Raw genomic sequence first — 17,908 nt, forward strand, 5'->3', positions numbered from 1 at the left:
TTAACATATTCGCAGCTCAAGTCCACACCACTGACAATAACAATTTTCAATTCTTACCCCTCCTAGGGTTTAACAACACGAGTTGGAGGACTCCCAGATTCCCACCAGAATCTGGTCCTCTCTGCGCCTTGGGGCCAGCTCCAGAGCATCTCTAGATCTCTGCTTCTTCATCAACAAAATGAGGGTGATAAAATCTGCCTCCCAAGATGCCATGGAGAATCAATAACTACAGACATGAGAATGTCATGTAAACCACACCACACCATGTAGCCCTGGATACTTTATTAGGACAAGCATGTGTGGCAATAAGCAAAGGGTACTGTACCTATGAGTAAACCTCTTTCCATCCAAACCCTAATCTAAATCCTTATAACCTCGTTTGAAAGCAATTGCTGTCAATCTTGCCAATGATTTTTTTTTGTTTGTTTTAAAGAGACAGGCTCTTGTTAAAAGAGAAGTCACCTAGGCTGGAGTGTAAGATCATGGTTCACTGCAGCCTCAAACTCCTGGGCTTAAGTATTCCTCCCACCTTAGCCTCTCTTAAAACTCATTTGCCACTGGGAATACAGATATGTACCATCACACTCAGCTAATTTTTAAATTTTTTGTTGAGATGAGGCCTCTTTACATTGCTCAGACTGCTCTCGTATTCCTGGACTCAAATGATCCCCCTGCCTTGGCCTCCCAAAGTGCCGGGATTACAGGCATGAGCCACTGCACCCGTTTGAATGTCATTCTTTGAGTGAGGACAGAGTTGAGAGCCAAAACAGGTAAAAAGAAGGTGCCATTTATTTGTAAACTTTGCACCCAGATAACTTTATCATACGTTTTTCATTTTCATGTAGTTTGATCATTTTTGGATATTGTTTAGCTTTTCTTTAATAAAATTGTTAGGGATCCAAAAATATACCACACCACTTAACAAGAAAATCTTCACTTCAATCTTAACACTTGAAAAGAAAAATCTTGCAGACTTTGCTACTATTTGGGGATAAGCAGGGGACTAGTGGATAGAAGAAGGTGCCTTCTCAAGTCAGTGACAGAGGTTGCGCCATGCCATCTTTTCAGAGCCAGTGCTGCCCTCTGAGGGCTTCAGCTCAAAGAGGGGAGGAAGACAAATGAACTGAAAATGAGGCTACAGAGCGGTGGGTATGAATTTTCATGGAAGACTGGGACTGGGGAGAAAGCAATGGGCTGTGCCAGAAGGAACCAGAAAGGTTTCAGAAAGGATGTTCTGTTGGGGATGCTATTCCAGGAGGAGGGACCAGCTGTCATCAAGTGTCTGCTGGGGGCCTTTGGTGTGAGCTACTGGGGACAAGGGATGGGAAAGTGCCCCTACTCTAGACAAAACCCAGAGGTGTCATCATCTGCAACTATTAAGTTGAAGTATATGAAAGAGTTGACATGTGACAACTTTGGTCCTTTTACAAAAATGGCAATTTTGTATGGTTCAACCTGACACCAATTCCAGATAAAATGGAAATGCCTCAAATTCTAATCTTTGTTCTGTATAACAACACGTGGAATCCCTGAGAGTCACTGGAATCCTTGGGGCATTTCTAAAATAGACCAATGCCTGGGCGAGATCCCTTAAATCCGGGTTTCTGGGAGTGGGGCCTTCTGCATGGGGCCTAGCTTCCTGGTCTCCATGATTTCATGGGATCCCAGTTCCTGGTCTATCCATACTGAGGGGAGGAGAAGCAGTCGGATAATGGAGGAGGCAGGGGTTCTTGCAGTGGCTACTCCTCTCCAGGCCCCCTGGAGGGAGCTGATCATCAGGGATCCTCACTGTAAGGGGGATGCAGGCAGCCTAGGGGCCTGTACCCCAGGGGCCGTCTGAGCACCAAATGACATCATGTACTTGAAGCACCAGCACAAAGTTGTCTCCCTCACAGTGAATGAATGTAAGCAGTGGAATTCGACTTGCGGGTTTTAACTCCCATGCGCCAGTGGGTCCTTTTCTCCCAATTGTCCTGCTAGAAGAAAACGTTTCACTCTCTCTTGGGCAACCCTCCTCGTTAAGGCAAACAGCAGCGCCCCTTTTCCTTTCATCTCTTGCCCCATCTCTGCACCTACAGCCTCACACCTTCTTCCCAGGACACAGCACTGCCAGGACCCCATCCCGGTTCAGTTCAGTACCCACGAGGAACCCCTCGGGCCGACTCCTGGGACTTTGTTTCTTGGACTTTACGCCGCCCGCCGCCGCCCCAGCACAGCTCCCGCAGCCCACACCCGCCCACAGGGTCTCTGCCACCCTAGAGCTTAGGGAAGAATTGCCGGGTGGCTGGGAGTGAGGGGTCCCGCGTGCGCGTGTAAGGGACGTACGCCCTAGGCCTCCACCTTCTTTCTGACCCCGGCGGTCCTTGGACATCTATTCCCCGTTTCGCAGGGGCGAGGGCCCTGGGTTCGAAGTCAGACGCGGGCCCCTCTCAAATCGAGTGGCCTGGTTTTATTGAGGGGGGAAAGGCACATATTTTCCAGGATTAACTCCCCCCGCAACCGGGAATTTCGCAGGATTTCAGCATTTTTGACTCCCCCGGTGACGCCAAGAGGGTGGGTTCCACGGTGCACGGTGGGGAAACTGAGGCTTGGAAGGGACAAGGCAGGTACTCGAGGTCACGCGGCTCCTCTGGCGGGCGGGAACGCAGGACCAGGAGTTGGGGCGCGGGCTGTGCGCGCCCAGGTTCGCGGCTCCCGGGGCTCGGCTGTCGCAGCGCGGTCGCCGCCGAGGACCGCGGTCGGGGCGCGGGCGGGCTCCAGTGCGCAGGCGCGGCGGGCGGGAGGGGACGCGCTCTGGGCGCGCGCGCGGGGCAGCCGGCGCCCCAACTCCGCCCGCCCCGCGCCCCGGCGCCTCGCCGCCCGCCGCCCGCCCGCCCCGGCGCCGCCGCCCGCGCCCCGGCGCCCCGGGCCGGCGAGGGGCGCGCCCGCGGCCGCGGCCGCTGCATGGCGCTGAGATGGCGGGGGCGCCGCGCGGCGGAGGCGGCGGCGGAGGCGGCGCGGGCGAGCCCGGGGGCGCCGAGCGGGCGGCCGGGCCAAGCCGCCGGCGCGGGCTCCGGGCGTGCGACGAGGAGTTCGCTTGCCCAGAGCTGGAGGCGCTGTTCCGCGGCTACACGCTGCGGCTGGAGCAGGCGGCCACGCTGAAGGCGCTGGCCGTTCTCAGCCTGCTGGCGGGCGCGCTGGCGCTGGCTGAGCTGCTGGGCGCGCCGGGGCCCGCGCCCGGCCTGGCCAAGGGCTCGCACCCCGTGCACTGCGTCCTCTTCCTGGCGCTGCTCGTGGTAACCAACGTCCGGTCCCTGCAGGTGCCCCAGCTGCAGCAGGTCGGCCAGCTGGCGCTGCTCTTCAGCCTCACCTTCGCGCTGCTCTGCTGTCCTTTCGCGCTGGGCGGCCCCGCCCGGGGTTCCGCCGGGGCCGCTGGGGGGCCAGCGGCTGCCGAACAAGGGGTTTGGCAGCTCCTTTTGGTCACCTTCGTGTCCTATGCCTTGCTGCCCGTGCGCAGCCTGCTGGCCATCGGCTTTGGGCTCGTGGTGGCTGCGTCGCACTTGCTGGTCACAGCCACCTTGGTCCCCGCCAAGCGCCCACGTCTCTGGAGGACGGTAAGTACAGCCGCGCACCCCTCATCTGGTCTCGGACACACTTGCTGGGACGATGCTGGGATCGCCCGGAGTCGGGCGCGCTTTTTCCTATGCGGCGGGTGGGGACACTGAGGCTCTTACTGGGGGTGTGTTCAAGGTCACTCCAGCGAGTTGGGGACGCAGTCGGAGCTGGCATCCTCCGGCCAGGGCTCTCTTCAGAGTTACAATCCACAAAGCGCCCCTGGCGTGAAGTGTGGAGAGGGGAGACAGGTGTGGAGAGAGAAAGGTTTGGCCAAGGTCAGGGAGCTGATGAGTGGCCAGACGGCGGCCAGAGGGGTCCGCCGGTCTTTTGCCGCACCCATCCCCACAGAGGGACTGAAAGTGGGCGAGGGGAGGAGACCCCCAGGGCGGGCTCCCAAGGCCGGCTCTGCGCGCAGCGCGGGGCTCTTCTCCTGCGTACCTAGAGCGCGTGCGGGGCTCGCCTCCCCGCCTTGCAGACCCGAGGGGAGTATATATGGGTGGTGGGAAAGGATTTCGCCTCTTCCAGCCTTGCTGGCAACCATATTGTGGACATGCTTCCGGCCCAGAAAGAGTGGGGTTTGCCAAGGTCAAACACAGTCTAGTCCCTGCCGCTGTCACTCGGCGGTTGCCCTGACCCTGCTTTCTGTGCGCCCGAACTTTGTCACTGTCTTCCCAGTCTGGCAGGCGAGATGGTTGCAAGGACGAAGACGCTGTCTGCCTCCCGCAGGCTCTTCTGGGCCCTGGAGGAGCCTGCTCTTCCAACTGCCGGGAGGTGGACGTGGACCAGAGGTCTTTGCCCCACGGCGGGGCTTTTAGAGCTTCCACTTGTGCCCATCTCCAACGGGCCGCGGGGATGGGGATGGGGAGTGGGGGATGGGGAGATTTGGAAGACCCCGAGGAGGGTTTTGTTTCTGCCTGTAGCTGCAGTTTAGCAGGGGGATGGTATGAATTCAAATGGGGTGGGGGAGCCCATCTCAGGAAAGGAAGCAGTGGTGGGAGCAAATTGGGGAGAGGTAAGGGGTCGGAAGGGAAGCTGAATCCAGGGAGATTAGGGAAGAATAACTGGGGGGCGGTGGTGAGGAGTCCCACAGCCTGGCCCCAGGGGACCAGCACCCAAAGATCTAAGGAGGTGTCCTTAGACGGTGATGCCAGGGGCAGCACACACAGGAGCCATGAGATGTTCAACCTGGCAGCACAGGGATAGACACATCACTGGACTTGTGTGTTAGGGTCAGAGAGAGACCAGCATGTGCTCAACCCATGGGAAGGGACGGGAGGGAAGAAGGCAGGAGTACATGGAGAATTGTCAAAGAGGGCATCGGAAGAAGAGAGGAAGAGAGGTACAGGTGAAGGGCAGAGGCACAAAAGGATGTCTAAAGGCTGAGGAAAGGGGAAAGGAGCCAGAGGACTGCATGTCCTGGAGGGCAAGGAGCCTGGGGTTCTTCCACAACCTCTTCCACAGCCTCCTGTGGGCAGCACGTGGGCCTTGCCTGATCATTCTCAGGGGGCATTCCTGTATCTCCTACCGCCCCCACCCCCCATCTGTTTGTGTTTAGCCTGGGCCTCATGCTGGCCACCGCAGCCAGACCTGCAACCTCAAGACTCCCCAATCTGACCAGATGCCGGGGCAGCTCAGGAATAGGGAGGGGCTGAGCTTGGTCCCTTCCCAGCCACACTGCATTCTCTCTGTGTTATTACACCAGGGAGTCAGCTGGTGTAATAAAAGGCTGCATTATTGTCTTTCTCTTTTAAAATAAAGACATTCCTATGTAGCCTCTAGTCATTTCTTTTAGAGAATTAAAGATTAAAAAAGAGAGGGAGGGGAGAGAGTCTGTAAAGGAGTTTTTGGACACAGCTCTGTCCCTCCCCCTGGGATAAGATGAGGCCCTGTGACTGTCACTGTAGTGGGGAAGGAAGCCCATCCTGGGAGCAAGGATTCTTAGGGAGCTGACATCTGGGTTTCCCTGCTAGCTGTGACTGTCTGGGCAGTCCAAAGCTTTCCCTCACTGAGCCTCAGGTTTCTCACCTGTGTAAAGGGCAGAATGGCCCCCCTGCAGGCTTGTAGTGAAGACAAGCACTTCATATTGGAAAAGCACATATTGGCCTCTTTAGAATGTTCTGTTCAAGTCCACGTGTCTATACAGGTGGTAGTGATATTGACAAACACGTGGGGATCAGTGCAGGGAAACTTGCAGTGTGGGGAATGGGGCAGATGATTCCCCAGGGATTCCGTTTTCCAATTAGAGAATTCCAGGAGCCTGTGAAATCTGTCCTTTATGAGCTCTGCAATTTGGTGCTTGAGATGGTGAAGAAGACAGCACACACATTTACACAGCATTGATGTTTCTGCTGCTCGTCACTGCTTTACCATCCACCTCCTATTCGGACCTGTGCCACTGTGCAGTGCAGTCACTCGTTGATGGCACCTTGTCCTCCATACTGAGTTTTGGGCAGGTAGCAGCCATGCTGGGCATGGAGTGGATGCCCCAAAGAGGATGAAAGATGGAGTGAATGAATGAAGGAATCTTTGCAGGGGATTTCCCTCACTGCCTATGTAGCAGGATGCTGCTTCAGAGTATGAGATCTCCACGGTGATCTCCTGGTGCTGAGTCCAGTGACTAGTCAGCCCAGTGGGCTCCAGAGTCAGGTTAACTCCGTGGGGCAAAGGAGCTGCCTCCCTTGAGTCCCACCCCTTTCTCTGAGACCCAAATGCCTTCTTGTCAAGGATAACCCCAAGGAGGCCTGGAAAAAGCCTATGCTTTCTGAGACCTGGGTTCAAGTCCCTGCTCTGAGCTATGGAGAACGTTCTTGTGTTCTCTTTCCAGAGCCTTTGCCCCTCTGAAGCAAGACTCTCAGGGTTCCCTAGAGCAGTCACGTTCCAATTCTGGTGCACAGGGCTCTGGGAATGCAGCTTGGGTGCTTTGGGGCATCTGGTTCCTTTCCTGTAAAGCCCAAGCTGCCCCAGGACTCTGGGAGGCAGAGGAGAGAACTCTGAAAGCTAGCGTGCGTGACTGTTAGCACAGGTGGAATTGAGTAGCTAGGGCTTAGCTCCTCCCCTGGAGGAGTGCTTGATGCTGATGTCCCTGAGCAGAGAGGTCTTTAGGGGAACAGCCTTGTTCCTACCTGGGCCAGCACTGAGGAGGTACCCATAAATCTAAATGGACAGAACTGAGTTTCTTTCCTCTCCCAGCCCCTTGCTTTTGGGTCACTGATTGTACCTATATGAAATACAAATCATTTTTATTTAGCTGAGCACCTGTCAGAACTGAAAGCATCCTGTTCAAGACATCCATGGCTGCTCACAGTCAGTAGTGGGCAGGGCCCGCCAGGGTGGGCTGTAGATCATGGGGGTGGGGTAGGGGTGAGTGCCAAGGAACATGAGGGATGAGGAAGGCGGAGAAAGGGAGACACTGGATGTCTGGGCTTGGCCCCTTGTGATGCCATTCACAGACTCAGAGAGCCTCAGAGGGAGTAGCTTGGAATCTTGGGAAAGGGGGGCCTGGGCAGGGCCCCAGTCCTTCCCACAGGGGTCCCCCTCCCACCCTGCACCCTGCATTGCCTGGGGAGAACCAGGGTGCAGCACATGTGTGCTGGTGTCTGCCAGCTCTGAGCTTCCTCCCTTTGCTACTTTACTCTGCACAGCCTCGAAATACCCGCTTTTTGACCAGTGTGAATCAGGATGTTGTATTTTTCCTTAATTTTTTTCTGAAGTAGGGATCCATTGTAGTGTGCAAATTATATGCTTTCAATTTGGTTGCTTATCAATGTAAATGAAATACATTTCAGTTTCTGCCGAGTTCTTGGCTGTAGGCAGGATAACAGAAATCACGATTATCATGGAGAAATGGGAGTCAGCTGAAATTTCCCTGTGCAGCTCCAGTTATGTCCGAGCTCTGGTTCAGAACCATGGCTTGGTTGCTTGGAGGTGAAACAGCCTAACCACAGCACGCAGAATCGTAGAGCGCAAGGGCCCCGGATGACCTGGTTGTTTATAGCAAAGCTCGCGGCATAGGTGTGTGCTGGTGACACCAATCTGCCAGCCCTCAGGCTGTGCCCCATAAGCCTTTGCGCTCCATGTGCCCACTGCCCAACACGCTGTCTCCTCCCAGTTTAACCATGCCCTGCCTCCCTTTTCCCAGCCTCTCCCTCTGTTGGCCCTACCTCCCCTGCTGGCCCCTCCTCTGGCTGGGCCTTCCTCTGCAGCTGGGATCCTCCTCCCCCACCAGCCCCTCCCGCTGCTGGTCCCTCCCCTGGCTGGGCCCCACCTCCTGTGGCTGGCCCCTACTCCCCCACAGACCCCTCCTCCACTTCCCCTTCCACCCGCCCCCTTATCTTTGTGGCCCGCAGCCTGGTTCTGTCACCATGGAGTACCCATCTGCTGCGCATCCGTCTGCTTTGGTGGAGCCACTGCCTACAGCGACAGGGCTAGGGTTAGAGCTGGGTCAGGGAGGGTAACAGGTGGGTTGCTCCTCCTGGCACAGGGGTCAGGCTGTGTGAAGGCAGGGAGTGGGCTTCCCTGCCCCCTGCTGTGTGGCAGCCTGGTGACCTGAAGGTAGTCTCCTTGTCCTTGCCTGGACACTCTCCCTGAGGTCAGTTTTGCTGCGTCCTGGGCATGGCCCCCAGGTTCCTGTGCTCCTGACTCTGGTTTCAGTCCTGTCGCAGCTTCGCTGCTCCCTCCAGCTCCACATTGCCCCCAGACCTGTGTTGAGTGGTTAGGGAGCAACAGCAGGGGACATCCATGCCCCTGGAACCTGCTCCCCCTTTTTTCTCGTAGGGGTGGGTGGTTCCCCTGGTCCATTTTACTTCACCCCCTGGCTTATCCTCCCTCAAGGGCTGTTAACTTTAATTTAAAAAGCTTCCAGAATTGCCCCTGTCAGGGCAGCTGGGATGAGGGTGAGCAGGCATTGGGTCTGGACAAAAGAGAGGGAGAATGGTCCTGGACATCGGGCCAGGGGCTCCCATTCACTCCACCTCTGAGGTGGGCTGGAGGGCCCAGGGGCTTTTCTCTGTCCCTCCACAATGTGCCCAGCAGGGGCTGCACTGTGGAAGGAGCCCTAGACACGTGCTGAGTCTGGTCGCACTGATGGACTGTGGGGCAAGGGGGCAGCTCCTTCACGGACCTGAGAAGAGCTGGGAGCAGACACAGGGGGTGGAGTCTGCAGCTGCTGGGGCCTCCCTGCCTCTCTTCAATGGTTCCCATGACCCCACAGTGTTTAGGTGCCAGGCTTGAGCTGGGGGCTGGTTTGCCAGGGGAATAAGACCTCCCTTCCTCTGGGAAGCTGCAGTCTACTGGCGAGACCCTGGTCAATAACTCGGACTGTAATCCTGCAGGGGGGGGACATTCAGGTGACCTTTGAAGGTGTGCAGAGGGGACAGACCAGGCCTAACCGCTTGAGGCGGCTTCCCTGTGGACTAAGCGCTCAGCCAGGATCACTGGACCAAGCACAGGACCGTGAGCGAGCGAGAGTAGTGGGGCGAGTCCCGCAAAGGCCCAAGTGGAGCAAAACCACACTGTGGACTTGCCCTTTCTCCCAAGAGCAGTGCCCAGTGTGGCCACAAGGAGGTTGGAGTGGGCTGGGGGCCGTGTGAGGACTCGAGGGGACCACTCAGCAGGCTCCGGTCGGTGATGTCCGCTTGCCACCGTCACCGCTGGCTTTTAGAGTTGTTTGCCTGCCCTTTTGGGGTTCATGGAGGTTTTAGGTCGATGTCCCTCTTCTGTCACATCTCTGAGGTTGAGAGGGCCAGGGATCAACTCCTTAGGTTCACAGGTTCCTGCAGATGCCCAGAAATGTCCTTGGACCATTTCCTGACTCAGACGGAAGAGGGTGGGCGTGTGAGCTGGGTGACTCTCCTGGCATTTCAGGGGCTCTAGTGTATCTGTGTGACTTTGGGCTTGGGATGATCCACGTGCCTCAGTTTCTCCCTCACCAAAGGGAACAGTAGCTGCCTCCTGTGGTTTTGTAGAACAGATACATCCTCCAGTTAATATGAATGGATTGTGCCTGGGAGGCGTTCCCTGTCCTCCCCACACTGTTCTGGGCCCAGTGAAGTGGGACCTACCCCTTACTGTCACTTACATACATAGCTGTATGTAGCTGATGACCTACTAGTTAGTCTCTGACTTAGTAAAACGGAATAATTGCAGTGAGGCGCTGGTCTTGCTCAGATGTTCGAAGAGACCCCCAAAATGCAGGTGGCAGGCATAGTGTGTTCAGCCCAAGTGTTCTCTGCCAAACTGTACTAGTGGGAATACCCTGTGGAACAGCCCCAGTTGGAGGTGGCCATGTGTCCACAGTGGAGACAGGCATCCCTGTGGCCATGATGCCAGGCTGACCCCTTTTCAGCTGGTTTTTGAACCCCAAGCAGCATGGGGGCTGAAGTGGCAGGGGCAGGGGTTTGGGCAAGGGTTTGGTCAGGAGAAGCAGCCTGGCCACCTAGCCATGTCCACATAACGCCCTTGGGGAGTTCACACGACCACAGGTCCTCTCTTTACCCTGAGGGGCTGAGCAAGGTAATGGGAGCAGACCTTTCCTGCTCTCCATGCAAGCATATGAGTTATATCCATCCCTCCTCTTTGCATGAACATATACAAACACACATGGTCATGCATAAACACATGCTCACACACACACATAAACACACACACACCCATACATGCATGTACCCACACAAAAACCCTCCCAGATGCATACACTCACTCTCATTCTCCCCTCAAACATGCATGCACATAATCACACAGAAACTCACACTCATAAACTAGTGCATACTCACACGTCCATGCCCACTTGTGTGCATGCACTTACATATTCACATGTACCCTCACACTCATTTTATACCTACACACTAGCTCACACACTCACACAGTGCACTCACAAATACATGCATGCTCAGCCACTTACATAGGTTCACACACAAAGCAATGCGCATTTGCACACTGATACAGTAAGTGCACTGACATGCACACTCGTAAACTAATGCACACTCACATGCTCACGCTCCCCTACGCTCACTTCACTGTTACTAGTATGTGGGTCTTATGAGTAGATGTGTCCTGGTCTCTGAGGGAGGGCAGCCTGTGCCCTGTGTCTCAGCAGCACCACCACAGAAACCTGGGTTGAAGCCCAGTTCCTGCACCTCCAGCTCAGTGACCTTGGCAATCTCAGAATCTGGCCTGTGAAGGGAAGCCAGGCTGCCAGCCTTACCTGCATCACGGAGGTGTAGTGAGGGCTGGTGGGAGGGCAGGCATGTCTACATGGGACTTGGGAGCTCTGGAGGCAGGGACAGGCTAGGACTCTAAAGCCTTCCTTAGGGAAGGGAGTGGGGCTGCCTGCCACTTGTCTGTGCCCCTCTCCAGTGCAGGCCAGGGCAGGCACCTGGGGCTAGGGGGTGGGGTGGGAGGCCTGCCTCCACCACCCAGTCTTCCTGTTCTCCCTCCCAGTGTTTCTCCTCTGTCACCTTTAACCCTTCGGCTCCTTGTGCCCTCTTCAGGCTGACCTGGGCTCTTTTCTCAGTGGAGCATGGGGTGTCTTCTGCATTATTTTGCTAAGGGGGTCCCATCTGTCCTCCTATCCCACGTGTGTTTCCTTCTGCTGTGCAGAGATGCCAGCCCCAGGAAGGATGTATGAGGTGTGGGAGAATCCCTGGGGGCAGGGCAAGAAGAATAGCAGCCCACTGCTGCGGCCCATCTCTGGCTTTGTGCTGAAGGCAGCGCAGACCCTGGAACAATCCCATCTCCCTGGATTAAAGGGATGGCAGGAACTGCTTTGATCTCCAGGCTTTAGTGTTCGCTCTGCCTTCAGTTTGGGTTGGGAAGAAAGCCTGGAGCTGAGAAGAGCTGTCTGCTTCCCAGAGCTCGGGTGTGACTTCGTAGAGCCTGAACACAGCTCTCTGGGTGGGACCTCTGTGTGGGCATGTGCCTGTGTGCACACATGTGCATGTGGATACGTGTGACTGCGTGTGCACATCATGTGTGGATGTGTATGTTTGTGTGTCAGGGCATGCCCATGTGCATGTGTGCATGCATATGTTCTTACATGTGCATGTGCTTTCATGCATGTATGCTTGTGCGGGCATACAAGTGCAATAGCATTGTCAACATTCAGAGGAATCTGGGAGCAGGTGGACAGGACGCTGCCAGCAGTGTGATGGGGTCCCCAGAAATGCTGGGAGCCCTACACTACAGCCTCCGAGCCCCATAGAGGAGAAAGTCCATGCTGGTGCACATTCTGAATCTGAGTACAACTTTTTGTTTTAGTTCTAAAAATACAGAGCAGCTCTTTTATCAGAGTACAGTGTTTCCTTGTTTCTTTCTCCGAAGTAGACTCTTCTCTGAAGTAGACTCTTCAGCCTTTAGGAAGTGGCTCAGCCTGAGAAAATGCAGATGCATGGTGCTTGGCTGGCCTGGCTTCCCGGTGCTTGGCCGTCTGAGTGTTCTTTCATTTTCCCCTTTCTTTCTTTTTTTTTTTTTTGAGATAGAGTTTCGCTCTTGTTGCCCAGGCTGGAGTGCAATGGCACGGTCTTGGCTCATCGCAACCTCCGAGTCCCAGGTTCAAGCAATTCTTCTGCCTCATCCTCCTGAGTAGCTGGGATTACAGGTATGCACCACCATGCCTGGCTAATTTTGTATTTTTAGTAGAGATGGGGTTTCTCCATATTGGCCAGGCTGGTCTCGAACTCCTGACCTCAGGTGAACCACCTGCCTCGGCCTCCCAAAGTGTTCAGATTATAGGCATGAGCCACCGCGCCCTGCTTTTTATTTTTATTTATTTATTTTTGAGACAAGGTCTCTCTCTGTAGCCGAGGCTGGAGTGCAGTAGCATTATCATGGTTCACTGCAGCCTTGAACTCCTGTGCTCAAGTGATCTTCCGGCGTCAGCTTCCAGGGTAGATAGAGCTATAGGAGTGCACCATTATGCCCGGCTAATTTTACTTTTTGTAGATATGGAGTGTCACTATGTTTCCCAGGCTGGTCTTGAATTCCTGTGCTCAGGCGATCCCTCACCTTGGCCTCCCAGAGGGCTGGGATTACAGGTGTGAGCCACCATGCCAGGCCCTGAGTGCTCTTTTCTTACTGACCTGGTTCACCTGATTGCAGTCCTGCTGCATGTGGCACACCCTGGCTCTGGTGACCCCCACTTCCCAGGAGCACGGATGCTTCTGATCGATGGGGCATTGTTTACACAGCAGGTGGCACAGGGCCCAAGGCATCACATGTCCGAGTGTGGGGATGTCAGATGCCCACTGTGGACAAAGAGGATGGCCACTTCACAGCAGGGCTGTGCCTGGGACAGAGCCCCCGCTGCCCCCTGCTGTATATCTCTAACTGTGGTCCTCTGGCTATCTCTTGCCCACCAGCCCTAAGGACTCACTTGACCTCTTGTCCCTGGACATGGTCCTTCTAGTGCCCTTCCCTGGCAACTGGGCTCAGTGCTTTCTCACTAAACCTGTTTAATACTGCATTCTTTACCCCCCATGCCCCCCACCTACCACACAGTCTGGAGTCAGGTCTAGGGGTCCCAGCCTGTGGTCAGCATCCAGCCTTTCCGTGTGAGGCATTACCTGGTTACGCTCAAGGAGGGCTTCTCTCCCAGCCTGTAGGGGCATCTGTGGATTTTCTCAGCTCTACTGTCTAGTTTCTGGAAGCAGCATTATTGTAATAAGCATGTAGCTGATGAGGGTGAGTCTGCTTAGGAGGATGGTGGAAAGTTCAGGAGATGCCAGGCAGTTGCAGGCATGCGCTGGGAGTCAGGGCAGCCTGCTCTGGAACATTCTGTTCCCCAGGGAGCATATGTCAGTGAGCATTCTGGTTGGTCACCTCGGTGTGCACCATGTGCTGGCCAGTGCAGTGAGCCTGTGCTGGAGCCATGTTCAGTGACGATGCTCCCGGAAGTCATGGGTGCCTTTGCCTTCATTCCCCTATGAGAGGAATAGCCTCTTCTTAAGAGAACGCTTTGCCTTTCTGAAACAACCGTGGCCTCAAAAAGGGATCTTAAAGACTTGTTCGTTGAACTTGTTTTCTGTGCCAGCTGTTTTCTCAGATCCTACCTACCCTGCAGTGTTAGTAATTAACTGAAGGAACACATTTTAGGAAACATTGGCTTAGCCTGAGGATTTCGAAATATCTCTGATAGTTAATTTTTAAAAATCTGTACCTGCAGACATCAGAAATGTTTCATGAGCACTGATCATGTCCTGGTGCTAGGTGGGAGCTCGTCACTGGCAGGGTCCTGCTGGGTGGGTACATCTTTTTTGTTTGTTTGTTTTTAAGATGAAGTTTTGCTCTTTTTACTCAGGCTGCAATGCAATGGCATGATCTCGTCTCACTGCAACCTCTGCCTCCTGGGTTCCAGCAATTCTCCTGCCTTAGCCTAGCCTCCTGAGTAGCTGGGATTACAGGCATGCGCCACCATGCCTGGCTAATTTTGTATTTTTAGTAGAGATGGGGTTTCTCCATGTTGGTCAGGCTGGTCTTGAACTCCTGACCTCAGGTGATCTGCCCACCTTGGCCTCCCAAAGTGCTAGGATTACAGGCATGAGCCACCATGCCCGGCCCAGGTGGGCACATCTTTTAGGCCAAGTGCCTTGGCTTCAGTTTGTTCAAGGGTCAGAAATGAGCAGTGCCTGAGAGCTCAGCTGGTAGTGTGGCTCCTTGTGGCTGGTGTCACAGGTGCTGTGGGTGGGAGTGGACAAGCTGGAAGTGGCGCTGTTCTGAGGTTCTGGTGTCACCCTCTCTGGGAGGCTCAGATGGTCATTGTGTCATTCATTGATCTTCTGGGCAGGGATGTATTGAGACATGTGGGGAGCGGACTGTCTTTGATGGGAGCTGTCCCCAGGGTGCTCTGCCGCCTAGGGGCTTGCATCTGTCTTTCTGACTTCCCTGCCTCGTGTTCCTCACTTTCCTGCTAGTGTCCTCATGTCAGATTCTACCAATCTTTTCTCCCTCCTAAGCTGACCTCGTGAATGTGTATGACCCGGGAGGGGAGACTGGGCTGGCTTGGAGAGGGGCACCACGGAGGAACAGGCTGCATGCGGCCCTAACGCCCCCTTGGAAATGAGGTGCCAGTGGTTACACAGGAAGCACCGAAGATGGCTGCTTTTCCAGATCCCCGTGAGAATCCTTTCCTAGGTCTGGTGAACATAGCTTCACGCGTTAGAAACCTGATGATGGGAGCTCAGAGAGAGCCTGTCAAATTCTTTTAAAAAAAAAATTGTGTTGTTTTATTTTTATTATGGAAAATTCAAATATACACAAAAGTAGACAGACCAGCACAGTGATTTCTTGAGTACCCATCACTGGCTTCCACAATTATCAGCATTCTACCGGCCCTGTTTCAAACGATGCTAATTCTAAAATGCTTTTATTAATTCAAACACCAGAAGCTAACAAGCAATTACGTTAATTTAAAAACCCGCTTGTGTGAGACACTGAAGAAGCAGCCATGGTTTAAAGAGAATGGCATCACACCAGCACTGAGCCGCTGGTGAGCACCGTGGAGGGACTGGGTGGTGTCCACTGGGGGCTCAGTCAGGGAGGAGGGCTGAGGGACCACCCCACCATCCAGACACCTGGGAGATGGCAGGCTGATCGCAGTCTGGGAATTTACCAATGAGAACATGCCCAGTGCTGTGCAGGGAGCAGTCGTGTGGAGTCAGCTCCTTTGCTGGCCTGTGGACCAAGTGCTGTTAGTTCATGTGAGAAAGCACTCCCTCCAGTAGGCCCCCAGACTATGCCTACACTCACGCTCTGCTCAGGAGAGGCTGGTTTGGAGGACTGTCCTGCAGTGGTTGTCCTGTCCCCATGGATAGTCTGAATGCCACCCAGGCTGAGGGACTGTGCTGGGGCAGCCCGGGTGATGGCACATTGAAAATGGGAGCAAATTCAATGGAGAGGTTTTCATACTCAATAGGAGTGATCTTGGGGTGAGAAGGGACCACCCAGACCAGTCTAGGGATCAGGAGGCTGCTCCGTGAAAGGAGGGAAAACCCTCTTGGCCAAGGGTGCAGTGAGGGTTGTAGGTCTGAGAGCATGCTCTGCCCAGAGCTGTGGCATGGCCAGGGCATGTGCTCCCATGTGTGTGCATGGCATGGCAGACAGGTCAGACAGTACAGGGCTCAGTGGCTCTCTAGCGTGCCAAGGAGGTGGCGCTCCATCCAATATCTGGGATGATGGGAGTATCTCACGGGGACTTTGACTATGGCCTGATTGTGAGTTGTGTCAGGCAATGGCATTAGAGAGAAGTTGGTGGCATAGGGGTGTCAGGGTGTCAGGGGCAGGACCCATTGAAGGCTTCAGAAGGACAGAGAGAGAAGATCAGGGGACTTGTGGGTTTGGCTTGGGCAGTGGCACCTATCTCTGGAGGAGAGGAAGGACAGGTACCTGGGGGTGTGGGATGATGATGTCAGATTGGGATACTTTCTCCAAGGACTATGGGACATCTTGGGTTGGGGGAGGGGCGCAGGGCTCCTCCAGGGTGCTAGTCTAGTGACCACGGGTGGTGTCAGCCCAGTGACCATGACGGATGCTAGTCCAGTGACCCTCCAGTGTCTGATGATTTTCTCTTGGCTAGACTGGGGTATTGGTTTTCAGCAGGAGACCTGGGAGGACATGCCCTCACCGCATTGTGTCAGGGCACATCTGTCAACAGGACTCATCAATGCCAGTGCTGGCAGTTACCAGCTGGCTAAGGTGGTATTGGCAGGTTTCTCCTCCTTTTCTCTTCCTTTTCCATTTGTGCTTTTCCAAAGGAAATTACTGTGCCGAGCCCATACTGAAGGAGTGGGGAGTTTACATTCTTGAGGGCGGAGTAGCTCTAAATGATTTGGAATGCTCCAAATTTTTGCCTATTCGTCTGTTGTCCTTCATTTATTTTTTATTTAATCATTGATTTATGTCAGTACTGATGTTTATTTTATACTTTGGGTTACAATTCAATACTGCTTTGTGTTGCTCAAATTGTTCCAACTTTGACCATTGGGAGCTCTTTCAGTTGGCTCCTGTGTCCTTTGACACTCCCCCTTCCCTTCATTTGTGTGTGTGTTTGTGACACTTGCTTTGCTTTCTGGCCCTACAAGGTGCTTCAGGCCCATCTGCTTGATTAGCAAATATTTTCCCTGCCTGAGCCCAAGAATCAGTCATTTCTCCAGGGAGCCCAGTTCCTTTTATTGGAGAATTTTATTAAAGACCATTACCTGGCCTCCTGGTGTCCTCATTGCTCCTGGGGAGCCATTGCTTCTAGTTTTCTCTCATTAGGTAGAGCTAGAATGTATATGTGCACACACATTGCTTTTTTTTTTCTTTTTTTTCCTTTTTTTTTTTTTGTTTGAGACGGAGTCTCGCTCTGTCGCCAAGGTTGGAGTGCAGTGGTGCAGTCTCGGCTCACTGCCAGCTCCGCCTGCCTGGTTCACGCCATTCTCCTGCCTCAGCCTCCTGGGTAGCTGGGACTACAGGCACCTGCCACCAGGCCCGGCTAAGTTTTTGTATTTTTAGTAGAGATGGGGTTTCACCATGTTAGCCAGGATGGTTTTGATCTCCTGTCCTTGTGGTCCGCCTGCCTCAGCCTCCCAAAGTGCTGGGATTACAGGCGTGAGCCACCGCGCCTGGCCTGCACTCACATTTCTATAAACATTTGCATATGTACCCTCCTGTGAATTAAGCCAAACACGAGTTCATTCTGGTGCCTCAGAGTCTACCCTGCATCCTATAGCGGGGAGCCGGCCCTGGTGATGTTTTCAGGTGGTGCACAGTCAAGTAGAGATGCCCCAGGGCCTGCAGACAGGTGCTGTTCCTCCTGATTGCCTTTTCCGAGCATGCTGGTGCTCAGTCCAGCTGACTCCCTGGGAAGCCCTTCTCTTCCTGGCTGTCTGGCTGAGTTAATCTGGCCCATGAAGGTTTCTTCAGGGTGTTTCTAGGTGCTGGCTCTTTGGCCACTGGGGGCTCTTTCAGTTGGCTGCTGTGTCCTTTGACACACCCCCATCATTTCGTGTGTGTGTGTGTGTGTGTGTGTGTTTGTGTGTGTAATGCTTTCCTTACTTTCTGGCACTGCGTGGTGCTCCAGGCTCACCCTGATACCTCAGAGTCTAACCTGCGTCCCACGCAGTGTCCTTTTTTGGGTTTCTCCTTAAGTCTCCTTGATAACTTCATTTGGTAGGTGCTACAGTTGCCACCAATCTGCCCATCTGTTGGCTGGAGAGACTGAGGCACAGAGGTGGTGTGGGCAGAAGGCAGGGGTAGGGCAGGGTGTGACCCTGGTGAGGATACCTGGATTCCTGTCCTCACTCGCAGCCCAGCACAGCCCTTGCTGGGGTGAGGGTCTAAA

General features: G+C 54.3%; 1 protein-coding gene across 5 annotated transcripts in view; it reads left to right on the forward strand.

The window, feature by feature from the left end:
* Window positions 1–2,557: 2,557 nt before the first annotated feature.
* Window positions 2,558–17,908, forward strand: part of ADCY1 (adenylate cyclase 1) — a 141,074-nt gene continuing 125,723 nt past the window's right edge. For 3 of the 5 annotated variants that reach the window (XR_004433205.1, XR_004433204.1, XR_004433206.1), the window contains exon 1: window positions 2,955–3,593. Coding sequence is in view for 1 of the 5 variants with exons in the window: in XM_033194143.1 (XP_033050034.1) it covers window positions 2,955–3,593 (639 nt within the window). In the remaining 4 variants the exon portion in view is untranslated. Of the gene's footprint in view, window positions 2,607–2,938; window positions 3,594–17,908 lie in introns of those variants that run through there. The other 2 variants (XM_033194144.1, XM_033194143.1) reach the window with 2 other exon arrangements.

This window comes from Trachypithecus francoisi, unplaced genomic scaffold (genome assembly GCF_009764315.1).
Source record: "Trachypithecus francoisi isolate TF-2019V2 unplaced genomic scaffold, Tfra_2.0 Lachesis_group4, whole genome shotgun sequence".
NCBI lineage: Eukaryota > Metazoa > Chordata > Mammalia > Primates > Cercopithecidae > Trachypithecus > Trachypithecus francoisi.